This window comes from Geotrypetes seraphini, chromosome 16 (genome assembly GCF_902459505.1).
Source record: "Geotrypetes seraphini chromosome 16, aGeoSer1.1, whole genome shotgun sequence".
NCBI lineage: Eukaryota > Metazoa > Chordata > Amphibia > Gymnophiona > Dermophiidae > Geotrypetes > Geotrypetes seraphini.
Window position 1 is genome coordinate 15893651 of NC_047099.1, and position 26030 is coordinate 15919680.

Sequence of the window (26030 nt, forward strand, 5' to 3'; positions counted from 1 at the left end):
CCCCGTCCTGTTCCGGCAAGTTTTGTCACTGTTCCTGGTCCCGCCCCATTCATGTAAGCTCTGCCTTAACCGCACAAACTTCAAACATTTATGATTTCAAAGTGTTTGAGGCTTGTACAGATGAGGTTGGAGCTTGCAAGAATGGGTCAGGGACAGAAAAAGAACTCACTGGGACGGGATGGGAAAATGAGTTCCCATGGGGGCGGAGAAGTGTGGGGAGAGTGTGGCGCAGTGGTTAAAGCTACAACCTCAGCACCCTGAGGTTGTGGGTTTAAACCCACGCTGCTCCATGTGACGCTGGGCAAGTCACTTAATTTCCCCCCCCCCTCCATTGCCCCAGGTAGATTGTGAGCCCGCCGGGACAGACAGGGAAAACTGCTTGAGTACCTGCATGTAAACTGTTCTGAGCTCCCCTGGGAGAACGGTATAGAAAATTGAATAAATAAACAAAACAATGTCCCTGTGCCATTCAGAGCACTATTTTATGGAATTGGGTGGATTGTGTGAACTGCCATATACTGCTCATGATTTTGAGGGTAGGTGTGCATTTATAAATAAAAGGAGAAGGTAAATGCAGGCACCAAGTTATAGAGTTATGGGTACGATTGCCCTGTTAATTTCGAGGAAGCAAAATCTGGTGAGTAGGATGGACGCATCAAAACATCCATCATTTTGCCCGCCTTTCGAGCAGGAGCATTTTCTTGCAAAAAGCCTTTCTCAGCTTCCCTCTCCTTTTTACTTTCAATGTCTCCTTTAATCAGCACAGCAAGTTACATTAGTATTCTGATATTCAAAGTGATTTCAGGGGGCATGAGAGAGGGTCCTTCCCATTTGAGTTGTGCCCAGTTGGCTGGCTGCAGATATATAGTGGAACTTAGGGCTCCTTTTACTAAACTGCGCTAGCAGTTCTAGCACACGCTACACGCTAACACCTCCATAGAGCTGGCGTTAGTATTTTTTATGTAGCACGGGGCTAGTGCGCGATAATCTTAATCTGTGCTCCTAGCTAACCAGTGGACAGATAAGATCACAGAAAAAGCAGCGCTAACAATGCCTGCCAGCAGTCACGTGGAGGGGCATTTTCAATAGGACGTCTAAGTCTGAGTTTGGACGTTTTGAGAAAGGAATCCAGTAGAAAAAATGTTCATTTTCAAAATTGCAGGATATCTTTTTTTTTTAAACACTACTAAGAATAATAATCATTTCTATAGCACTAAAAGACATAGACAACACTGTACATCAAAACATAGAACAGCCTGACGTATCTAGTCATTTTGGCCCTTAGTACGTCTATCTTTTTTGGCCATTCACGAATATAAAGATGTCCACATGAAAAACACAAAAAACAAGTTTTTCAGACATCCAAGCAGCCAACATTCAAGTTTATTTAAATCTTGATATACCGCTTTTATAGTCAAAGTGGTTTCCAAAGTTTTAAAAAGATTAAAAACTAAAATAAAGGGAACAAATTCACAATTACCATAAAGACACAACATGATACAGATGGGCAAATGGGGAGAATACATTGCATAAAATAAATGAAAGGGGAGGTAAAAAAAACAAAAGGCACAAAAGGAATCATTAATGTAAGGCCTGATGTCTGAGATTTTGAATTAAAAATTAAGTATAAATCTCAAACACATCTCTGAAAAGAAATGTTTTAAGATTAGATTTAAAGTTTTTATGCTTAAATCTTTTATTGATTTTCAATTTAAATTTCAAGTATTACACTTGTACAGGAAGCAATAATAGAATAGATATTAAATACAATGTAAATATAACTCATAAGTTAATGAATTTATAATTTATGCTCAAGTCCTCAACTTAGGATCCAAGAATCAAAGAAAAAATGGCGAAACAATAAAAAAAAAATACTAATAATTACATAAGAAACTGAAAGCTATAGCGCTGAAATGAGGTCATCAATAGTCAAATTATAGGGCTCAAAGATTGCTTACATTCAGTACGGCAATCAAACCATTAACCAAATAAAAAAATATGCCGATGCGTTTCACAAACCTTTTCAAGGCGGGGTAGTACTGAAAATATAAAATAATTGAAATTAGCAAGTAACTACTCGATCATCAATCCCACATTATTATCTTCAGAACTATCACTGCCTTGAAGTTCTTATCGTCATTGAGTTCAACTCATTCTTCACTGTGTCTTCCTCTGAGCCAAAATGGCTGCAGTGTTTTTTTGATGCTATTTAAACAGGCCACTCCCCTGATGTCATACTTTACAGGGCCAGATAGAAACATGCCCCCTTTGCAAAAAAGTAAAAAAGAAGAAAAAGTAATAACAATGCCAGTCTAACAAATCAATGGGATTGATGAGGATTGGAACTATTCGGAGTTATATTATCCGGTGGTGGTCTGAAGATCGCAGAGTAGTAAACTCATGATTTGAGACATTGAAATAGTGATTTTAATGCCAAAAGTGGCATTAGGCCTCTGTAAGCGTGATTCACATCAAAAGAGGTGCCAGAAATGTAGACATTGAAAACACTGGCCTACATTGCTGGCGCGATTCTTTAAACGGTGCCATCGCGTGATTGATAGGCGATCGGCATCCGCTTTTAAGGCAGCCACCGATAACGGTGCTATATAGAGAAGCCAGGCCACAGTCAATATTAAGGTTTCTTATCTCATTCAATAAGAATTATATCAATTTATATTGCTTCTTAATTATCAAAATAAGTTATCATATCCAGATACTCCCATGAATTCATGTTTTGAGTCTTAGCCATTTTAGAAAGATCAAATCCTACATTCAACACCTGTTTCAATGGCACTGTTCAAAACCTATAGTCAGCTGTACATTGTGTCAATATATATCAATGTTTTGTAGAACAACATGGTTGTTATATTATATAAGTCCCAGTATACAAGACCAGTGAGGGGATTAGGAATAGGAACCACAGCACTTTAGAGCATGTTCATGGGAAGATACACAGGTCCTTAGTGGTTCTTCACAATGACTCTTTTCAAAGCCACTTTTAACTCTCTGCTTCTCAAGCTATAAATCACAGGGTTTAGAAGTGGGAGAGTGACTATATACATTGCAATAGGTAACTTGTTTTGATCTACAGAATCCACTGACCCAGGGTTCATATACACTCCTATCATAGTTCCATATGCCAGAAGGATGACTGTAAGGTGGGAAGAGCAGGTAGAGAAGGCCTTACTTTTGCCCTTTGAAGAGTGGATTCTCAGGATGGAGGAAATGATAAATATGTAGGATGTAAAGATTAGAAGAAATGGAATGAAGAGTACAAATAACCCTAATATGTAATTCATAGCTTGAATTATTGAGTTATCTGAGCAAGAAAGTTTCACCAGTGCTGTGACTTCACAGAAGAAGTGATTTATTACATTGGAGTCACAGAAAGGCAACTGGGATACAACAATGCTATGTGGCAATGATTCTACTAAACCTACTATCCATGAAGCTCCTGCCAGAACAGAACATGCCCTCATATTCATAATGTTGAAGTAACGCAAAGGGTTGCATATTGCAATGTAGCGGTCATATGCCATGGCAGTGAGAAGAGCATATTCTGTAGCTATACACAACATATAGCAGTACATCTGTAGAATGCATCCCACAAAAGATATATTATAGTTCTTTGCCAGCAGAATTGTCAACATTTTTGGAACAATGGAAGTCAAAGAACAGATATCTAAGGCAGACAAGTTGGCCAGGAAGAAATACATGGGGATGTGCAGTTGTCGATCGGCACAAATTATGCAGATAATGAGGAGGTTCCCCAGCACAGCCATCAGGTATAGGAGTGAGAAGATAGTGGACAGAGGGAACTGCAACTCTGGAAACTCTGGGAACCCAAGAATCAGGAGTTCTGTCACACTGGTATGATTTACCATCTCACTGTTTTAAATCTTCAAGGAAAGCAAACAGAAAGAAGAAAAACAGATATAAATTAGAAAACATTGGGTCCAAACATATTACAAAATACTCCAAAATCACTGATGCAATAAACCAGATCAACTAGGACCACATATAAGTATAATGTGTCTTATAATTTATAGGGGCCACCTTTGATAGTATCACTTAACTGGCCGTATGAAAATGAAATACAGGCTTAAATGTATCTTTGCCATGGGAAAAGACCGAACAACAATCTCTGTAAAAATGAGTGGGTCACCAAACAATAGAGATAGTCCTCCATGTGTGTCATGTTATGTTTTTCACACAAGAATAGTAGAGATGTCCAAAAACAACAGGTGAGCTGATGTTCATTTATTCAATGACTTGACATGTACATATTTCGGCACAACTGGCCTGCATCAGGAGCCTGTTGTTGAGAAGATTCCTCCAATGATGCCAGAATCTCACTAAGATCTTCCAGAATGGCATGTGGACCTCAGTGACAGTTACCATAAAGCAAGCTGATATCATATTACATAGATATCGCTGACACCCAATGGCTGCCGGAAGCATGGTTAATCACATGTTCTTGCCTGTGTGATAGCTTTGGATGTTATGGACAGTCCTAATACAGCAGTATACAGGTTTCTGGCATAGCCTAGTAGCTTCCAGCAGCCAGGGGGTGTCAGGGCCAAAACATGTACATGTTGAGTCATTGAATGAATAAAAGAAAGTCGTTAAGCACATCAGCTCATCTGTTGTTTTTTGATATCTCTACTGTTCTTGTGTTCTATTGTCTAGTGGAGGTGACTCTCCTGTTTTGCTCATTCATGTTATGTTTTACCACTCTTTGTTAACTATGTTTTGCCATCTGTGTCAATGTCATGTCATGCCATGTTTGCCATCACCTTGTATAAATATATTTTAATACGTATGTAAACTTGTAACCCATTCTGAGCTCTCCAGGGAGGATGACATATAAAACCAAATAAATAAATACATCAGGAATCCAATATCAAAAATAAAAGTCTTTATTAGAAATGTTATAATAACTGAACAGGAGCTGTGTATTGACCGTAAGTCCTCCATCAGGAGTCATTATTCTGTAATGGCAAAATGCCACAGCACAGGTTTTTAATACAAATTAGAAAGCATGAAGCACATCAGTCACATAAAACATAACAATGCCGTGGTATTTTACCATTACAGTATAACGACTCATGGCTCTTGTTAAGTCATTACACCCTTTCCAATAAAGACTTTTGTTTTTGATATTAGGTTCCTGATACAACTTTTTTTTGCTATTAGTGGACTGTTGTCTCTGCTGTTTGCTGACATGCTATCTTTTATACTGGAGGGGGAAGTTTTTTATGCCAATGATTGGTGCTGGAGCTAATGCACTTACACTGAAAGTGTTATCTCTTTTTTAATGAGATTAATTGCTCCTATAAACATAATAAAAATTTATTCCTATACTGCAATACCATTAAGTTCTATGTGGTTTATAAAATAGAATAATACAGTTGAATATACAGTTACAGTTGAATGTGATACATTAATTTCCTAAAAATCTTGTAAACAAATACATTTTCAATTGTCTCCCAAAATGCTATGAGCAAGAGGTCGCTATTAGAGAATTCAAATCTTTATCCTATATTGTAGCTTGAAATGGACAGAAGATGTGAATGATATTTCTTATATTGACAACCTTTGACTGAAGAAAAGGTAAATACAGTATGCGTGTTACAAATGTGAACAAATCCACAAGATAATCAGGTGCAACGCCAAACAATGCCTTATAACAAATGCAACCAAATTTAAATTTAACATGAGCCTCAGCTGGCATCCAATGCAATTCATGGAAAAAAAGGGGTGACATGATCAAACTTTTCAGATCACTCTGAATAATGTGCAATCTATTTCTGAGGCTTTTTCCAACCTCTAGAAAACATAGGCCTCCTTTTACGAAACTGCGATAGCAGTTTCTAGCGCGGGGAGCCGCGCTGAGTGGACTGCACGGCTCCCGATGCTCATTGAGTTCCTATGAGTGTCGGGAGCAGCGTGGGACCCGACCAAAGTTTTTTATAGATCTTATATGTTCTACTTCGACTTCCCTCTGTTCTTCCTTTCCTAATGTTGTTTACCATAAATGTTTTCTTTAGCCTTTTCAAAATTGTATTTCTTTCCCTTCTCCTTCCCCTTTGTATTCCATGTCTGTCTTAAGTGTTTTGTTTTCGGGGTTTTTTTTATATGAAATTGTCAGTCTCCCTCTATCAACGTATGTTATTATTATACTATGTACATCGCTTAGAATGTTGAATAAGCGATTAATCAAATATTGAATAAACTTGGAAACTTGGAACTTGGCATCATAGAAAGGCAACTGGGATACAACAATGCTATGTGGCAATGATTCTACTATCCATGAGGCTCCTGCCAGAACATGCCCTCATATTCATGATGTTGAGGTATTGCAAGAGGTTGCATATTGCAATGCAGCGGTCATATGCCATGGCAGTGAGAAGAGCATATTCTGTAGCTATAGATAACATTTAGCAGTATATCCGTAGAATGAATCCCACAAAAGATATTTTATAGTTCATTCATGCACATAATGATCTCCCTTCCCTTCTTTTCCCTTCCCTTCCTCTCAATGGGTACCCATTACTTTCTCTTTCCCCTATGGTCAGGTGTCTCTCTCCTCCCTCCTCTCTGTGGTTGGGTATCACTCTCCTATTTCCTCCTGTGATCAGTATACTCTTTACTGTGCATTTTAAGTGACTAACAGTTAGTTACTGATTCAACTGTTGTTTAAGAGAGAATCTCCTTTTAGGTGCCACTATACCTCTTCTATTACAATATGCATAAACTTGATTGACATACACTGTCTCCATTAAATGCAAATTTCTTTCATGCCTATTGTGGATATCCTGAAAACCTGACTGGTAAGGGGGTACTACAGAACCAAGTTGGGAAACACTGCATTATAGCATCTGGACCACCAGATTCCATGGTAAAATACTAGGACAATCCATCATTGGTGCCTCTTAATTATAAATGCCCACTGTTAAACTAACTCTAGACCTGGCAGAACTGTGTTGGGATGTGTGAAGCTGAGATTTACCAGGGTAATTATAAAACTGCCCTTATAGAATGCTACTATAATACACAATCAATGTGCCAAATATTTATAGACATCATTTACCTTGACTTCCAAAAAGCCTTCGACAAGGTACCACATGAACGGCTACTTAAAAAACTGTGGAACCACGGGGTGCAAGGGGATATCTACCGATGGATCAAACACTGGCTAGCGGGCAGGAAACAGAGGGTTGGAGTCAAGGGCCAATACTCAGATTGGCAATGGGTCACGAGCGGAGTTCCGCAGGGGTCGGTGCTGGGACCTCTACTATTCAATATATTTATTAACGATCTGGAAACGGGGACAAAATGTGAGGTTATCAAATTTGCTGATGACACCAAACTCTGCAGCAGGGTTAGAAACACGGAAGACTGTGAAGACCTACAAAAGGACCTAACGAGACTGGAAGACTGGGCAAAAAAGTGGCAAATGAGTTTTAACGTGGAGAAATGCAAGGTCATGCATGTAGGGAAAAAGAACCCGATGTTCAACTACAAAATGGGGGGAACACTGCTAGGGGTGAGTAACCTGGAAAGGGACTTGGGGGTGATGGTCGACTCATCACTGAAACCATCGGCGCAATGTGCGACAGCCTCAAAGAAAGCAAACAGAATGCTGGGCATCATCAAAAAGGGTATCACAACCCGGACGAAGGAAGTCATCATGCCGCTGTATCGCGCAATGGTGCGCCCGCACCTGGAGTACTGTGTTCAATACTGGTCGCCGTACCTCAAGAAGGACATGGCGGTACTCGAGGGAGTGCAGAGGAGGGCGACTAAGCTGATAAAAGGTATGGAAAATTTTCCATACGCTGACAGGTTAAAAATGCTGGGGCTGTTCTCCCTGGAGAAGAGGAGACTTAGAGGGGACATGATAGAAACCTTCAAAATCCTTAAGGATAGATTCTTCAAACTGAGGGGAGCCACAAGCACTAGGGGTCACTCAGAGAAATTGAAAGGGGACAGGTTTAGAACAAATGCTAGAAAGTTCTTTTTTATGCAGAGAGTGGTGGACACATGGAACGCGCTTCTGGAGGAAGTGATAGGCCAGAACTCTGTACAGGGGTTCAAGAAGGGTTTGGATAGGTTCCTGGAGGATAAAGGGATAGAGGGGTACAGATAGAACTTGAGGTAGGTTATAAAAGTGGTCAGAAACCACTTCACAGGTCGCAGACCTGATGGGCCGCCGCGGGAGCAGACCGCTGGGCGAGATGGACCTCGGTCTGACCCAGTGGAGGCAACTTCTTATGTTCTTATGTTCTTATACATGTGGAGGGGCATAATCGAAAGGGACATCTAAGTCCGTTTATGTCCATTTCGCAAGTCATCCAAAGTCAAAAAGAGCCTAATTCCCATTTTTGAAAGAGACATCCAACGTCTTTTGACTTTCAAAAATCGTCCAATTATACGTCCTGAAGATCTGATCGTCCAAGCCACTAAAACGTTGATCTTTAAAGCACATTTTCGTCCAACTGTCCGTCCAAGTCCAAAATGTCTAGAACAAGCCCTGTTGGACATGGGAGGGGCCTGCAAAGTGATGGACAGAACACCAAGACAGGGCACCTAAATAGTGGGGTACCTTACAGGGCACTGCTCTGAACTTCACAAACAGGGTGCCATGGCTTCTTCTCACTACAGCTCCCTTATAGGTGATGGCGAGCCCCCAAACCACCTCCAGAATTCCCTAGACTCACTTGTCTACCACCCCAATAGCCCTTATGGCTGCAGGAGCCACTTATATGCCAGTAAAAAAGGGTTTTGGGGCTGTATAAGGCAGTGCACATGTTTAAGTATCAATGCAGTGATTACAGGGGCTTATGGGCATGGGTCCTCCTTTCTATGGGTCCCTAACGACTTAAGCTGCCTCTGTGTTGGACGACTAGGCTTTCCTATGCCAGGCGGCCAGGTGATGATGGTCTGGAGGCTGAATTTTAAAGATGTGATTAAAATTTTTATGGGGATGGGGGGGGGTCAGTGACCACTGGGATTGTGTGTGGGGGTCTGTTTTATGTGTTTTCAGTGCATATCTGGTAAATTTAGGTGGGTTTTTGTGACTTAGACCATGTTTCAAATGGTCTAAGTCACAATGTCCAAGTTCCGTCGATCGTGGGCTGTATTACTTTTGGTTATACATGCTGTACAACTAAGTCTAAGCCAGCCCACATCCCGCCCAACTCCCGCCCTCGACACGCCTCCCAAAATGCCCCGTTTAGCTTTGGACGTTGAGCGGCACTATGAGGGCCTAAGTCGTTTAGAAATACGTCCAAAACCCGGTTTGATTATCGGCGCTTGGACGTTTTTGAAAAATGTTCGTCCAAGTGCCGACTTAGGCTGGTTTTTGGACATTTTTCTCTTTCGATTATGAGCCCCTTTGTGTGCAACTTTCCCCCTACCAATGGACTGCCCTTGCTCTCCCTATGTCTATATACCTAGCACTTATGTACATGTGAGTTGCATACAGGCTTAGACAAAAGTGCAAAACAAAAGAAAGGCAAAGCCGATGTCACAACACAAGGGGTAATGCATTTATGCAAACTAGTGATACTTTCCTCAGCATTAATGCAAATAAACAGTGCATTACTATGGACATCTTGTCATAGAATGTTATAGAATCACCCTCCCCCATGTTTCATGGATGGGTACGCCTACTTGCATACATTCCCTTGCATCCATGCACATGTGAATTATACAAATTGATACAGAATATTATGAGGGGCAATTGAAACATTCTCAGCCCAACTAACAAAGTTGGGGCAGTATCCATCGAGAGATATAATATTTTTTCATTCCATATTTTTCTGATAGAACAAAAAAGTGGAAAATCACTAGACTAAATGCTCATCCTCAATGGAGATTGTCCCACTTTTTTTGTTCCATATTTTTCTGACAATTAAAAAAGTGGAAAATTGCTTGACTAAGGTTCCCTTTTACGAAACTGCAATAGCAGTTTGTAGCGCAGGGAGTTGCGCTAAATGGCCTGCGTTGCTCCCGACACACATAGCGGCTCCCTGCGCTACAAACTGCTATCGCATTTTGTAAAAAATGGAGGGGGGGGGGAGTAAGTGTATAGCCCTCGACAGAGACTGCCTCAATATTGTTGGTTGGGCTGAGAAATTCATCAAACCCTCATATACAGTATAGTAGCCCTAATGATGTTTTTCCTGCTAAAATATTGTATATTTCCATACACAAGGGTCTGTAAAGGTGGGTTCCCAGTTACAAAATGACTCTGTATGTGTTAGATATGATTTCCTGGTGTTGGCAATAAAGTATGCACAGTTCAATCTGAAATATTTACATTCATTTTCTCATTTTATCAGTCTAAATCTTCTTTGCAGTTCTATGATCTGGCTTCTAATTATGTATAACAGTCCCATTACCATCTACTTCCCCCAAACAAAAACCTCTTTAATGAAAGAAAATTCAGTCTTACCTCCTTCAGCCTCACATCAGGGGTTGCTTTTGATCTAATGATGAATGAATGCAGGAATGTTCTACATCCAGAAAGTCATTTATCCTTCAGGCTTATGTCATACCAGAACAAATAAATTCATCATCACAGCATTTACAAACTGTATCTGAGGAATTATCTCACTGAGGAATATCAGCACAGGCTCCATTCATTCTCCGTCCTAAACAAGAGTTTCTACATCTGTGCAGGAATATCCTGATGAGTTGTGTCATTATATTCCCTAGACAGACAGACCATGAAGTTCATTCACAATCATAAAAATTATATTATTTTATTCTTCTTTTAAAATACATAAATATTAAAAATAAAGATAAAAAATTATAATCTGACTCTTAGGTCTCCTTTTACGAAACTGCAATAGCAGTTTCTAGCACGGAGAGCCGTGTTGAATGGCCCGCGCTGCCCCCGATGTTCACTGAGTTCCTATGAGCATTGGGAGCAGCACGGGCCATTCAGCGTGGCTCCCCATGCTAGAAACTGCTATCACAGTTTTGTAAAAGAGGGGGTTAGTTTCATGAAATTTTATTAATTCAAAGCTATTCATGCAGAAAATGTGCTATATTATCTATCTGCTTTCTAATTGATAACTGTACTGAGTGTACTGAAGGAACTTAGGGAAGTTCTGGTGGCTCCACTTGCTGACCTTTTCAATGCTTCTCTGAATTGGGAGTGGTACTAGAGGAACTGGAGATGGCCAGTAGGCCAGTAAATCTAACTTCTATGGTAAGTAAATGAATGGAAATTATTTTTAAAACATAGAATAGTGAAGTTGAATCAAGATGGCGTCGAGGATGGACGCTTAAGTGGGTCACAGCAAGCTGCAAGAGTTTTTCTTCTTTTAAAAACTTAACGCTGTAGCGCTACTCTGACCTGATATGGGGAACAGAAAGGGGACCGTCCGCTCTAACCCTCCAGTGCTCAGGACCCTGCAGCTCTTGACTCAACCGATGATATTGAGCACTTTTGCCTGCTCAGCTGAGGAGAATCCATCTATCATGGGGGTGAGCCCAGAGTTTTCAGGGGAATTCAGTGCAGGAGCTGCCTGGGCATTTCTGAACCTGGAGCAAAGATCAATTCTTCCCCAACCTGGAAGTGAAATGGTGAAGAGAGGTGCAAGGAGCTCAGCAACCTGGTGTGGGAAGACTGGACTCCAGCAGAAGAGGGACGCCATCACTGGAGCTCTAGCTTGGTGGTGTTGGAGAAGTTGGTCAGCTAACCCCTATCACCATTGAAGGAGAGGTGAGAGGAGCTTCTGCAGGGAATATCATCAGTTTTAGGGAGTTAAAAAGACCAGAGAAAATAGACATGGAAGCACTTTGGAAGGCCATCAACCTTAAATTGAGTCTTTTACCTATTAAAACTGACTATGGGACTATCTATTACAAGGTGGAGCAGCAAGGAGTGAAAAATTGGAGAAACAAGAAGAAAGTTTAAAGGAAGTAAAGACTGTCCAAATGGAAATGGTCAAGGAAAGATCTTTTATTTCCCACAAGTTGGAGAATTTTGTAATGCTTGAAAATTGGAAAAGGTTATAAATAAATAAATTTAAAAAAGAGAATAGTGAAGTTTCTGAAATCCAGTGAATTACAGGACCTGAGGCAACATGAGGTAGTTCTTGTCAGACAAATCTGACCAAATCTGCCATTCGGCAGCTGAACAAAAATGGTGTCTTGGATGGAATAATGAAGCTTCCCAGATGTTGGGACTCAATTATAGCAAAGCAGAGAGACTATATTGAAGGACTGTAAAGAAATACTTGGAAAAAATAAAATATGTAAATTAAAAATGATAGTGTGCATTATTTATGAAATGACCCTCATACTTTACTGACCTAAGGAAAGAGGGTTTGACCTCTAAAAGCAAATTTAAAAATGTATTGGTCCAATAAAATGGTATTATCGCATTTTCCATTTTTTGTTTTATTTTTATTTGCTAATTTTTAAAGTTATTTGCTATTTCTCTTTTTTCAAATTTATATCTGCTATCTTTATATTTTGCTCAGCATTGGGGGATATGCACCACTGTACCATTGATTCGGTTTGTAGCACAAGCCAGCATGCTGAATGCTCTGCACTGCTCCGATGGTCAAATAATTCCTATGATCATCAGAACAGCGCAGAACATTCAGCCCACCAGCCAGCTCTAAAAATCTCTTCTATGCTTTTGTAAAAAGTGTGTGTGTGTGTGTGTGTGGGGGGGGGGGGGGGGTTAGTTTGTGATAGATTGTGAGCTCACCGGGACAGATAGGGAAAATGCTTGAGTACCTGATTGTAAAACCGCTTAGATAACCTTGATAAGCGGTATATAAACACCTAATAAACTTGAAACTTGATTACTTATTCCATACTGGGTGAGGGTAGTTCTGTGTCCTGTGTGTATGAAAGACATGGTTTTCTATTAGCATATTCATTGTGGATATCCTGAAAACCTGATCTGTCTATGGCTCTCAAGGACTAGAATTGCCTACCCTTGCTCTAGACAATGCAAATACACTTAGGACAGGGGTCTGCAACCTTTAAGACATAAAGAGCCACTTGGACCCGTTTTCGAAAAGAAAAAAAAACTTGGAGCCGCAAAACCATTATAAAACAAATCTAACACTGCATATATTGTTTCTTATCTTAATGCTATATACAGGATCACTAAATTGAAAATAAAATCATTTTTCCTACCTTTGCTATTTGGTGATTTCATGAGTCTCTGGTTGCACTTTCTTCTTCTGACTGTGCATCCAATCTTTCTTCCTTTCTTTCAGCCTCCTGTATGTTTCCTCTCCTCCAGACCTCATTCTCTCCCCCAACTTTTTCTTTCTGTCTCCCTGTTCCCCCTTCTTTCTGTCTCTGTCTGCCCCCTTTCTTTCTTTCTCCGTGCCCTCCCCCAAGCCACTCGGTTTGCTGCCACCGCCATCGGGGAATAGCCCCCAAGCCACCGCCGTCCCAAGCTTTCCCTGCAGAAGCATCGCGCTGACCAGCATTCCGCTCCCTGACGTCAATTCTGACGTAGGAGAGGAAGTTCCGGGCCAACAAGGCATTTCTCCTCATTCCATCCAGCCTGAGCCCCATCTCTCCTTGATCCAGCATTTCCTTTCTGTGTCTGTCAGAATTACCATTCCACCTATTTTCCAGCATCACCCTTCTTTGTGTCCATCTCACCTATATCCCTATCTCACCACTTTTTCAGAATCTTCATTTGTCTCTATCCTTGTCTTTACCCCATGTTCACCATTTGCCCTTTCAATGTCTTTATCCCCCCCCCCACTTTTTCAGCATTACTTCTATGTCTCTATTTCACCTCCTCTTCATGTCCCCTCTGTATCTCTATCCTTATTCAGTAGGTCCTGCTTACCCTTTCTCTTCTTTGTGTCACTATCTCCATTTTCAGCTTTCCCCCCCTTTTCCTTTGTTACTGCACCCTGTAGCTAGAATCTTTCCACCCTCCCTCCACTCCGGCCCAGCCCAGTATGAAATATTTCCTTTTGTTTCCCTCCCCTCTCTCTTTCTCTCTCTCTTCTGCTCCCTCACCCACGAGTCCTGCATCTGGCCCTCTCCCTTCTACCTGCACCTGGCAACACCCCCCTGCTCCGCGGCTCTCTTCAGCAACTCGTCAGCAGCAGTGATCAAGACAAGCTGCCGACATCGAGGCCTTCCCTCTACAAGTCCCGCCTTTGTAGAAAAAGGAAGTTGAAACAAGCGGGACTCGCAGAGGGTAGGCCCCGACGTCAGAAGCTTGTGTCGATCGCTGCTGCTGAGTTGCCGAAGAGAGCCGCGGAGCAGGGGATGTGGCCGGAAGCAGGTAGAAGGGAGAGGGAGATAGGAAGGCTGTAGATCTCCGGAGCATGACACCGACCCCGGCCAGGATGATTTCTTTTTCAGGCGTGCACCTTACAAGTCCAGCGTCGAGGCGGGAAATAGCCATGCTGAGCAGTGAGCTCAGCACTACACAGATGAAAGCCTTGCGTGCTGATTGGTCCGGCGGCACGGCGGGGCGGGGCCGCCGGACCAATAAGCAAGCAAGGCTTTCATCTGTGTATGTGCTGAGCTCACTGCTCAGCATGGCTATTTCCCGCCGCGACGCCGGACTTGTAAGCTGCATGCTTGCGTGACACACTACCGGAGCCGCAGCAAAGTTGGAAAAGAGCCGACCCCCGACTTAGGAGTTAAGAACCATCAAAATAAAGAACTTAGATATCTTCATATATGTTCCACTTCTTCAAAATTATTACACAGAGAGGCATTTTCTATAGGATGTCTAAGTCTGAGTTTGCAAGTTTTGGGAAAGATGTCCAAAAATCCAGTAGAGAAAATGTCCATTCTCAAGACATCTTTTTTTTTTGTTTTCTTTTTCTAAATGATCTATATAGACATTTTGGCCCTTAGTACATCTAAGCAGTACTATAAAAAGGTTCAAATTTAAGGGCTATTCAGTTAAAATATTTCCTGACCTCTGTAGGTCTATTCAACAGAGAAGAAAGGCTTTTTTAGCCTTAAAATTTCAGGTAGTAGACCTTAAAGGGACTTTTTTTTTTGCAATTTCCTTGTAAGTGCATTATTAAATTGGAGGAGAAAACATATGTATTCTTTAACCCTGATCACCTGAAAAGTTTTCTTGAATCAAAGAAACCTCCAGTTCCAATAGCAATCTCTACACCCTCAAAGGTTGATGAAGTAGAAATTAATTGATAATTATCACTCATACCCATCAATTGGAAATCAAGCTTTTCTTTTTAATTATATTTCCTTTATTCCTCTGTATTTTTCTTACTTCTTGCCTTCCTTTCTAGGTTTTATTAGAGAGACAATAATTGTATTTGAGGATTATTTTCTTTATTTTAACTTGTTCTTTATTGTAACTCTATTTTCTGTGACAAGATTGTATGCTTGTAAAAATTTGAAAAATTTCTATTAAAAAAAAAGGTTCAAAGAAGAGCGACCAAGATGAATAAAGGGGATGAAACTCGTTTCATATGAGGAAAGACTGGAGATGTTAAGGCTCTTCAGCTTGGAAAAGAGACAGCTGAGGGGAGATATGATTGAAGTCTACAAAATTCTGAGTTTGTAGAATAGGTGCAAGTGGGTTGATTTTTTTACTCCATCAAGATTAGAGGACACTCGAAGTTACAGAGTAATGCTTTTAAAACCAATAGGAGGAAATATTTGTTTCTTTCAGAGAATAGTTAAACTCTGGCATGCATTACCAGAGAGGATGTGGCAAGAGTGGTTAATGTAGCTGGTTTTAAAAAATGTTTGGACAAGTTCCTGGAGGAAAAGTCCATTGTCTGCTGTAAGACAGACATGGATCAGTAGCATGGAATGCTGCTACCATTTGGGTTTTTACCAGGTACTTGTGACTTGGATTGGCCTCTGAGAGGATGGGATACTGGGCTAGATGGATCATTGGTCTGATCCAGTAAGGCTATTCTTATATTCTTATCTTTTTTGGCCATTCTCAAATATAAAGATGTCCATATGAAAACCCCACAGAAGCAAGTTTTTCAGATGTTCAAGTGGCTAGCATTCTTAGCAAACTGTTCACAGACAGCTGAGCATACCTGAGCACAGCAGGGCACTCTAAGGAATACTGCAGAGAAAGTCATATTAAAAGTCCCTAGTACAGATGTCTGTATAACTTTCTTATATTGTATGGTGAGCCCTCTAAAACCCACCCATAACTTACTGTACTCACCTGTAAACTACAACAATAGTCCTTATGTTTGCAGATATCATCTTTATGTAGGTACAGTAGGTTTTGGAGGGCTCACCATGTAATATAAGCAACTTATACTGACATCTGTACTTGGGACTTCTAATATGACATTCTCTGCAGTATTCCTTCGAGTGCCTTTCTGCTCTGCTGTACCATATGTGAGCCAAGTGAATCTGTCAAATTGGCTGGACAGTACTATTGTTTTTTGGTTTTTTACATTTTTGGGTGGCAGGAGGGGGTCAGTGACCACTGGGGGAATGCCTTATATATGAAATTGGTGGTTTTTTTAAAAAAATGTATTCTTTATTTCCATTTGTTACATAGATAACAAAATATAGGTATATCACAATACTACTTAAAGAAATAAACTAAAACAGAAAAACTTTACTACTGATCTAGTCCACATCATTGGGGCTGTCTTGCACCTTAGCATAAGAAAAACAAAAATTTTCAGGAAATTATACAAAATATTATCGCAACAGGCCCTATCATCAACATCAACATTAGTCTCTGAAATTATCTTAAGTAAAGGTTTATCTTTTTGGAAATTCTCAAATTGAGATGAATCCACAACTATATGCAGTATTTATCATTTCCATAAGATATTAAACATTTACATGGAAATTTAAGGAAGAAAGAAGTTCCTATTGCTAAAACCTTAGGCATAAGCTGTAGGAACTGTTTCCTCCGAAACTGCATCTGTCTGGCAACATCAGGAAAAACTCTCGAACACAAAACACGGCTTGCTTTTTAACAAAATATAGTTTAAGAATAGCTTGCTTTTCTAATTTTGTCTTAAATGTAACCAACAAAGTTGCACGCTTAGTTATAATATCTTAAGATGATTCTAAGAATTGAGAAATATTTAAACAACTAGTAAAGTTTCTTTCCACAAATCTTCAATAGACATATCTCTCTATGCGATGCAAATACACTTAGGAATTACGAACCATCAAAATGAATAACTTGGATATCTCCATATATGTTCCACATCTTCAAAATAGTTACCCAGAGAGGCATTTCCAGTGGTCATCTGGTCAGTTTGGGAACCTTTTTGGAATTTAGATGCTTTTAAAACAGGTCTAGCTCTTAATGTCTAGAAAAAGTCCTGAATGTTTTTTAAAGGCTTGATTATTCCTGCCGAGAGTCCAACTTCTAAGCCCACCTTAATCATACCTCTAACATGCCCTCTTAAGATTTAGACACACTAGACACAAAACAACCAGAAGGATATCTAGAAAATATGTTTTGAGAATGCCAACTTGGACATTTTGACTAGTGCTGGTTTGTGCTGTCTTTTGTATGTTGTTTTTGAAAATGAGCTCCACATTTAGCATTTGCATTCCCATCACCTGCAACTGAAAGCTAGTCACCATCAATCAATAATCACACAACTCAATTTTATTGGAATAAATATTAGGCCGCAGATTTATTATCTTTTTTGAATATTATCTCCACTTATAATACAATCCATGTCCAAAACCAACAAACCCCCCAATGCATATTCCACCCCCCCCCCTCACCCCAGGGAGCTATTCAGTGTCAAAACTAGCTCCCGTTAAGTCTTTAAACATATAACATTCCGCCAAACCTGACCCACAGTGACACAAGGCCATGCTTCCCCTCCCCCAAACATGACCCAATTTGACTCAAGGCCATGCTTCCTCTCGCAGTGGTGTCGCATACAAGTGTTACATTTATTTATATTATTAACTACTCATCTCTCAGATCCAACTGGGCCAAACCCCATTTTCTGCCCCACCCAAAAGCTGCAACCACCTCCCCCCAACCCCATAAGCTCAACCAAACCCACCCAAGTCGACATATAACCTGTAAACCTCCCCCCCCCACGCCCCGTAACACTGACACATAACATAACATCAGCACACATGGGCGGGATAATTTTTTCCTGAAGAAACTACTCTGCTGTTCCCCTTTCCTCACAGAACTCATTCCAGCCTGCCACAACATCCAACCAATCCCATGACTGCTCCACCCCAATCACCTTAGAAACCTCCCTAATCCTTTTTCTTTCTTATAAGCTATTTCTATTAACCCTTTCTTACCTCCTCTTATAATCTTGTCAATCCTTATTTTACAGACCCTTATATATTCCCCTCACCCTCTGCCCCCCCCCCTATTTTACTCACACCACCATTCAATATTACTAGCAGGTGACATCAGCTCAGCTAATGTTATATCACACCAGATGAATCTGATGTTATTCTATATAAAGCTTTCTAATCTCATTCAATAAAAATTATATCAATTTACTATTCTTTTGCTTCATAATTATAAAAAATCATGTCACCTCTATTTGAATTCCCAAATAAATTATCTATATCCAAATGCTGACAAGAATTAATGTTTTGAATAACAGTATTTGTAGAGGGATACCATCCTCCATTCAACTCCTAATTCAGTGGTTTTGTTCCAAAAAACTGCAGCCAGCTGTACATTGTGTCAATATAGATCACTCAATGTTTTGTAGAACATGGTTCTTGTTTTCTATAAGTCCCTGTAAACAGGATACCATTGGGTTGCTGAGTTATCATGAGCAGATTGGAGAGGGAATTAGAAATAAGGATCACTGGATTCTAGAATACCTGCTATCATAGTCAGGCAAGGATGCATAATTCTTCAGTGGGTTTTCATGATGGCTCTTTTCAGGGCCACTTTTAATTCTCTGCTTCTCAAGCTATAAATTACAGGGTTTAGCAGTGGGAGAGTGACTATATAAACTGCAATAGGTAACTTGTTTGGATCTGCAGTATCCATTGCCCCAGGGTGAACATAAACTCCTATCATAGTTCCATATGCCAGAAGAATGACTGTAAAGTGGGAGGAGCAGGTGGAGAAGGCCTTGCTTTTGCCCTTTGAAGAGCGGATTTTCAAGATGGAGGAAATGATAAACATGTAGGATGCTAGGGTTAGGAGAAATGGAATGAAGATGATAAATACCCCTAGAATATAGTTCATAGTTTGAATTACTGAAGTATCTGAGCAGGAAATTTTCACCAGAGCTGCAACTTCACAGAAAAAGTGATTTATTATATTGGAGTTACAGAAAAAGAACTGGGATATAGCAAAATTATGTGGTAATGGTTCTAACAAACCTGCTGTCCATGAAGCAGCTGCCAGAACAGCACATGCCTTCTTATTCATGATGTTGAGGTAACGCAAGGGGTTGCATATTGCAATATAACGGTCATATGCCATGGCAGTGAGAAGAGTAAATTCTGTAGATATACACACAGTATAGCAGTACATTTGAAGGATGCACCCCACAAAAGATATATTAAAGTTCTTTGCCAGCAGAATTACCAACAGTTTTGGCACAATGGAAGTCAAAGAGCAGATATCTAAGGCAGACAAGTTGGCCAGGAAGAAATACATAGGGGTGTGGAGGTGTCGATCAGCACAAATGATGCAGATAACAAAGAGGTTCCCCAGCAAAGCCATCAGGTAGAGGAGTGAGAACAGAGTGAAGAGAGGGAGCTGCAGTTCTGGAAACTCTGGGAATCCAAGAATCAGGAATTCTGTCACACTGGTATGATTTACCATTTCCTTGCTTTAAAGTTTCAAAGAAAAAGAAGAGGCAGAATGAAGGAAAAAGGAAATTAGGAAACAATATGAGCAAACAATACAAAATACTCCAAAAACACTGATGTAATAAACCAGATCAATGAAGAACAATTGCAAGTAAAAGTATGTATTATCCATTTTAAGGGACACCTTTGGTAGTGTTTTAAGCTGCATGAAAATGAATACAGCTTTCAATTTTGACATTTTTGACATTCCACCAAGGTTTTAAAACCCCCAAACCAATTACCTCAGCAAAGAGTTCACTGCCATCCTGATCTCCCTTCATATGTATGTAGCAATATTTTAAGCGAATAACAATGAATTATAGATTCTGTAAGTGGGCATCTCCTTTTAGATGTCCCAAAGCTATTTAACAAATACCTATTTTACAATAGTATGTGGGCTACCAGATTCCATTGTATAATACTAGAACAACCCTGTATTGGTTTGCCTTTCATGTATTTGCCCATAGTTACATTAACAATGGTCCTGCAAAACTGCAATGGTGTGAAAACGGTAGGGATATGCATATCCAATGGTTACAGGGGTCATTATATAACTGGGCACCATGGGGTATGCTGTAAGCCCCAAATTTGTAATGGGATCTCAGTGCCAAAATCCTCTTATATAATGCTAGCCTAATACACAATCATTTTGCAAAACATTTATACATTTTGGCCCAGATTCTCTAAAAGGTGGCTTAGGCTAGGTGTTGGTAGGAGTCCTACTGCCGTCTAACCTAAATGGCAAATGTCATTTTAAAAATAAAAAAACTTTAATTCTTTAATTCAAAATGAAAACCACACCTGAATTGCTCCTCCAGCAGTGTATTGCTACACCTAATGCCATTGTAGGCGTGGTTAATGCCAGAAGTGGCGTTAGGTGTCGTAAAGCACCTCCGGCACCTATCTTTGCCAGAGGCATGATTCTCTAACCAACACCATCATTTGATTGACATGCGATAAGCAGCCACTTTTAAAGTGGCTGCCAACAATGGCACCAGTTAGAGAATCCAAGTTTTTGTGTGCAACTTGCCCCCCAAGAATGGAATGCCTTTGCTCCAACCACATCTGTGTCCCTAACTATTATCCAGGTGTCACTTACGCACAAGCTTAAACAATAGTGGTTAATGCATTTATATACTAGCATTAATAATGCTTATGAACAGTGCGTTAATATAATATAAGTGGGAGACCTGCCTATTTCCTCTCAGTGCTCCACCAATGGGAATGCCCCCTCACATACCTCTCCATGTATTTACAAACTATGCAACTTATACACATTCTTACAGAATAGCATTTAGTAGCCTTACTGATGTTCTCCCCTGCTAGAATTCTGTAAACATCCATGCACAAGGGTCTGTAAAGTTGGGCTCCCGTTTACAGAAAAGCCCTGAATGTGTTACATGTGATTGCTCCGTTATTAGTCTTTGAGTGCCTGGATATTTAGTGCCAGTATGGAGAGAGATCCTGGCAACAACCCCACCAAAATCCACTAAACTCTCAAAGCAAAATAATTCAGGCTCACCTCTTGCAGCTTCACATCAGGTGTTGCTCTTGATCTAATGATGAATTAGTGAAAAAATTATCTATAGGGTGAATAAAAAAATGAAAGGAAATTGTTAACGTATGTGGCAACTGGAACAGAGCTAGCGAAATGCAACATATGTGCTTGTACGTTGCCTATTGGATAGTTTGTCCAAGCACAGTGCAGTGCTTGGTCTTTAGTTGTTTGGCAAGAATGATGTCAGAAACATGGATGCTCTATTGAAAGATTGCACCATCAAAGAACAACATGCAGTAGTGCACTTTCTTTGGGCAGAGGAAGTGAAGCCTGTGGAAATTCACCATTGGATATTGACTCAGTATGGACATAGCATCATGAATCAATGAAAGGTTTATGAGTGGGCAAAAAGGTTTAAAGTGGGAAGAATAGGTGTAACTAATGAAGGCTGTTCTGGTCGCCCATCGACATTACACACACAAAAGCACATTGACAGGGCAGATGCCTTGATTAGAGAATGGTTTCTCAATTGTCTTCATATTTGGATATCAGCTATAGATCTGCATTTGCCATAATGCACGATGACTTGGGATACAGGAAAGTCTGCGAACGATGGGTTCCCAAACAGTGTGTGGAGGTTGTGACCAAGTTCCTGAGATGGTATGAAGAAGATCCAAGTATTCTGGAGAGACATGATTGCATGACTACAACCTGGAAAGCAAAAGACAAAACATGATGAAGTACAGGAAGCAGTGCTTACCTGGCTTTGAAAGCAGACGAAAGTCTGTAAGAATGCAGAAGTTAGTTGAACAAAACAACATGGGAACTATGTAGAAAAGTGATATGTTCAATTGCTCATAGTTACTTCCATTAAAGCCATCAAATGTATTTTGCCTTTATGTTTTGATTTACCCTCGTACAACCAGGAGTTATTTATCCTTCAGTCTTATATCATACTAAAAAAATAATAGAGCAGGTACATTCACTATCACAGCATTTGCGAATTGTATCTGAGGAATTATCACACTGAGGAATATCTGCCCAGGTTCCAATTATTTGCTTTGCTGAACAAGAGTTTCTACATGTATATCCTGATAAGCTTGGAATCATTACATTCCTAGGACAAATCTTTTGAGATCGGGTCCCTGGGTAGGTAGACCATAAGGTTCATTCAGAACCTTAAAAATTATAATATTCTTATTCTGTTAAAATTCATAAAAATTAATAAAAATGAAGATAAAAATATATATAATATACCTCTCATTCTCACAGAGTTCAATAAGAACATAAGAAATGGCTTTGCCGGATCAGACTCTAGGTCCATCCAGTCCGGTGACCCGAACCCACGGAGGCCAAGCCAGGTGTTCCCTGCTGAGAAACATTTTATTAACCCACTAGCTGATGCCCCGGCGTTGCACGGGTATTTAATTATAGCAATAACACTTTAAATGGATTCAAATAAAGATACTTTATAGTGGTGAATGAAATTATTTTTTTACAGCTTAATAAAAAGTACAATATTCAAATTATAATGTGAAATATTTGACAAAATGAATACAATACAACTAACGCAAAACGTGATTATAAACAACATTTTTAGTTTCACCTCCTGGAGCAAGAACATATAAATTCTTGGGTGAACCCAGCTTTGAGCAAGCAACATAGAGTTGTGGGCCGCGAGACCTCCAGAACATATCACCCCAGGTAGTGAGGGATCTGCATACTAAGTTTCGTTCAAATCGGTCAAGCCGTTTTTGAATTACAGTGAGAATGGCAGCTTTTTACATTTTTTCCATTGACATGAATGGGTGAAATCTGATTTTCTGTTTGTAGCTCCGCCCACGTGTGCAGGTGGGCCGCGAGACCCCCAGAACATATCACCCCAGGTAGTGAGGGATCTGCATACCAAGTTTCGTTCAAATCGGTCAAGCCGTTTTTGAATTACTGTGAGAATGGCAGCTTTTTACATTTTTTCCATTGACATGAATGGGTGAAATCTGATTTTATGTTTGTAGCTCCGCCCACGTGTGCAGGTGGGCCGTGAGACCCCCAGAACATATCATCCCAGGTAGTGAGGGATCTGCATACCAAGTTTCGTTCAAATCGGTCAAGCCGTTTTTGCGTGATCGCGGCACATACACACACACATACATACACACATACATACCTCTGATTTTATATATATAGATTAAATATCAAATTAAAGTGTGGCTAAAACTGATATTTTTTTTTTGTAATGTATCACTGGCACATAACAAAATAACAGTAGAATCGAGTAAAGAACTATCCAATGATTTGAAACTAAAAGTTATAAACTGATCTATAGAGTATATAGATTTTTGGTGCCTAATGAGACTTGAAAATCAATTGCCATTCAACAAGTGTGATGTTGGTTAAAACAGCCAGGGAACAAACTTATACAACACTTTACAGTAATATGTTGGTCTGCCAGAATGTGATGCTGTGGTCCTTGGCAAATCAAGTGGCCTGTGCCATCATAGTCCATGTTGCCAAAGATGGTAAGTGGTATTGTGATGCTCAGACAATTTTGCTTGTTTTAATCAATGTTGACATGGAAATATGCAGTGACTACTTGTATATGATGTCTGAATTCCTTTTGATCCATAAACTCTTTGCTATAATTTAGCCTGTACAGAACCCACAAATTGACATGTCATATGAGCATCTGAGATGTGACCAAAACCATTCCTTTTCTCATATTTATTTTATTTACTTTACAGTTTTTTAACCCACTTACAACTGTCTTACAAGTCAAAACATACATACTAGTTAAAACCACACAATACATACATTACACACAAATATTATTTCCCAAATATAGCCATTTCATATCTCCTCAAAACTTTAAGGAAGCCTGAAGAAACAAATAGGTCTTCCACTGCCTTTTGAATTGATAGAAAGTAATAATAATAATAATAATAACTTTATTCTTGTATACCGCATTACCATGGAAGTTCTATGCGGTTTACAGATGAAGAGACTGTACATTTACAGCGAAGTTACATTTTCGGCGATGCTACGTTTACATTTTTGGCAATGTTACATTTACAGTGAAGTTATTTTACAGCTAGGTTATATTTGCAGAGAAGTTACATTTGCTGTAAGTTACATAGAGCGGTGTTACATACAGCAGAGTTACCTACGGCGTAGATACATACTGCGGTGTTCGATAAGGCAGAGCAGAGGCATTTAGTATGGGGAGTAACGAAGACAGGGTAATTAGTTGGATAGAGTGATCCATTTTGTTAAGCCATTTAGTGGCTGACAAGATTGGAGGAGTCAGAGAGTCTGGAGGTAAGTCGAGGTCAGAGGAGGAGGTCAAGGAAGAGGTGGGGAGAAGTTCGAGGAATTTGTCAAACAGGTAGGTTTTGATTGACTTCCTGAACATTTTACAATAACACAGGTACCTAGGAAGAGTATTCCATAATTTTGGACCCATTATTGAGAAACAGCCGTGTAAGTTATTGCATGTTCAATTGTCCATAAGTCTTATACCACACCACCTCTTTCTCCTCATTTATTCTCAATGCCATCTAGCCGTATAGAATTGGATGGAATCTTAAAAAAAAAAAAAAAGCTGGATCAATACAATACATACTAAATATTTCCCTGTATTACAATAATGTAGAACTCCACTGTCCATGTTGACATTGTAGTTTTTATTAGACTGGACTGAAGGATTTACATGATTTTTGCCTTCTTATCCAAGTTACCAAGTTTATTTAAAATTTGTTATATCACTTATCATAATTCTAAGCAGTGTACAGACCTAATAAAAGAATAGGGTCATGCATACAATTGTAATTAATTGGACATACAAAAGACTGACTAACGTACAGAAGACAAAAGGTTAGGGAGAGAACTTATAAAATCAATAGAACAGCAAGATGGTTAGGGATAGAACAGTAGTGAGTGGGAATCCTGTCTGAAATAGTCTGTTAGAGAAAGAGAATCATATTTCAAAAGCATCTTTGAATAGAAAGGTCTTCGGTTTTGACTTGAAGTGTTCGAGTAGGGATTCTTCTCCTGTGTGGATTGGAATAGAATTCCAGAGCGAGGGGGCATTTACAGGGAATATAAAGGATCGGATAGAATCATAATTTATATGGCATAATGAAGGGATCGCTAATAGATGGGATTGTGACTGAAGTGAACTTAAGGGAGTGTAAGGGATCAAAAGTCTATTAATGAATTCTGGGGTGTTGATTGTTAAAGACTTAAAAATGAGCAGTACTATTTTATAGGTGATTCTATAGGAAATTGGGAGCCAGTGTGCTTTGATCAGCAGTGGTGTCATGTGATCAAATGTTTTTGCTTTCATTATGAGTTTAATTGCTGTGTTTTGTATGATTTGGAGTCTCCTTAATTCTTTCTGTGTAGTTCCTTTGTATAGTAAATTGCAATAGTCTAGTCCCCCCACCCTTGCATATTTGTGTTATGCCACTTAATTGTGACCTTACAGAATGTGTTTAAGTGCTCTGCCCAAATTTTCAAGGGTATGTGTGCAGTTTACTGTACATTTACACTTACAAGGGGCATTTACCCAGTTATACAATTGCCTTTAAGCATTGTAGATATGACCCTCTCATTATTTGTATCCAGAGAGTTGGGTTATTTACAGTGGTCCTGATATTTAAAGTGATTTAACCAGGCATGAAATGCTTCTTAACTACTATTATTAATCACTTATATAGTGCTACTAGATATATACAGTGTT

At 39.7% G+C, this 26030-nt stretch overlaps 2 protein-coding genes across 3 annotated transcripts in view; both read right to left on the minus strand.

The window, feature by feature from the left end:
- Positions 1-1912: 1912 nt before the first annotated feature.
- Positions 1913-26030, minus strand: part of LOC117349853 (olfactory receptor 5V1-like) — a 60793-nt gene continuing 36675 nt past the window's right edge. Inside the window, exons 2-5 of one of the 2 annotated variants that reach the window (XM_033923479.1) lie at positions 21771-22003; positions 21317-21377; positions 10463-10721; positions 1913-3899 (exon numbers count right to left, since the gene is read on the minus strand). In XM_033923479.1, the coding sequence (XP_033779370.1) occupies positions 2961-3884 (924 nt within the window). In that variant the 5' untranslated portion in view covers positions 3885-3899; positions 10463-10721; positions 21317-21377; positions 21771-22003 and the 3' untranslated portion in view covers positions 1913-2960. Of the gene's footprint in view, positions 3900-10462; positions 10722-21316; positions 21454-21770; positions 22004-26030 lie in introns of those variants that run through there. The other variant, XM_033923480.1, reaches the window with a different exon arrangement.
- LOC117349735 (olfactory receptor 5V1-like) lies at positions 18845-19768 on the minus strand. The gene has a single exon (XM_033923326.1). The coding sequence runs from the start codon at positions 19766-19768 to the stop codon at positions 18845-18847; it is 924 nt and encodes a 307-aa protein (XP_033779217.1).

Excerpts from the sequence above, each read along its gene's own strand:
- LOC117349735 (XM_033923326.1), bottom strand. The coding sequence starts at position 19,768 with ATGGTAAATCATACCAGTGTGACAGAATTCCTGATTCTTGGATTCCCA.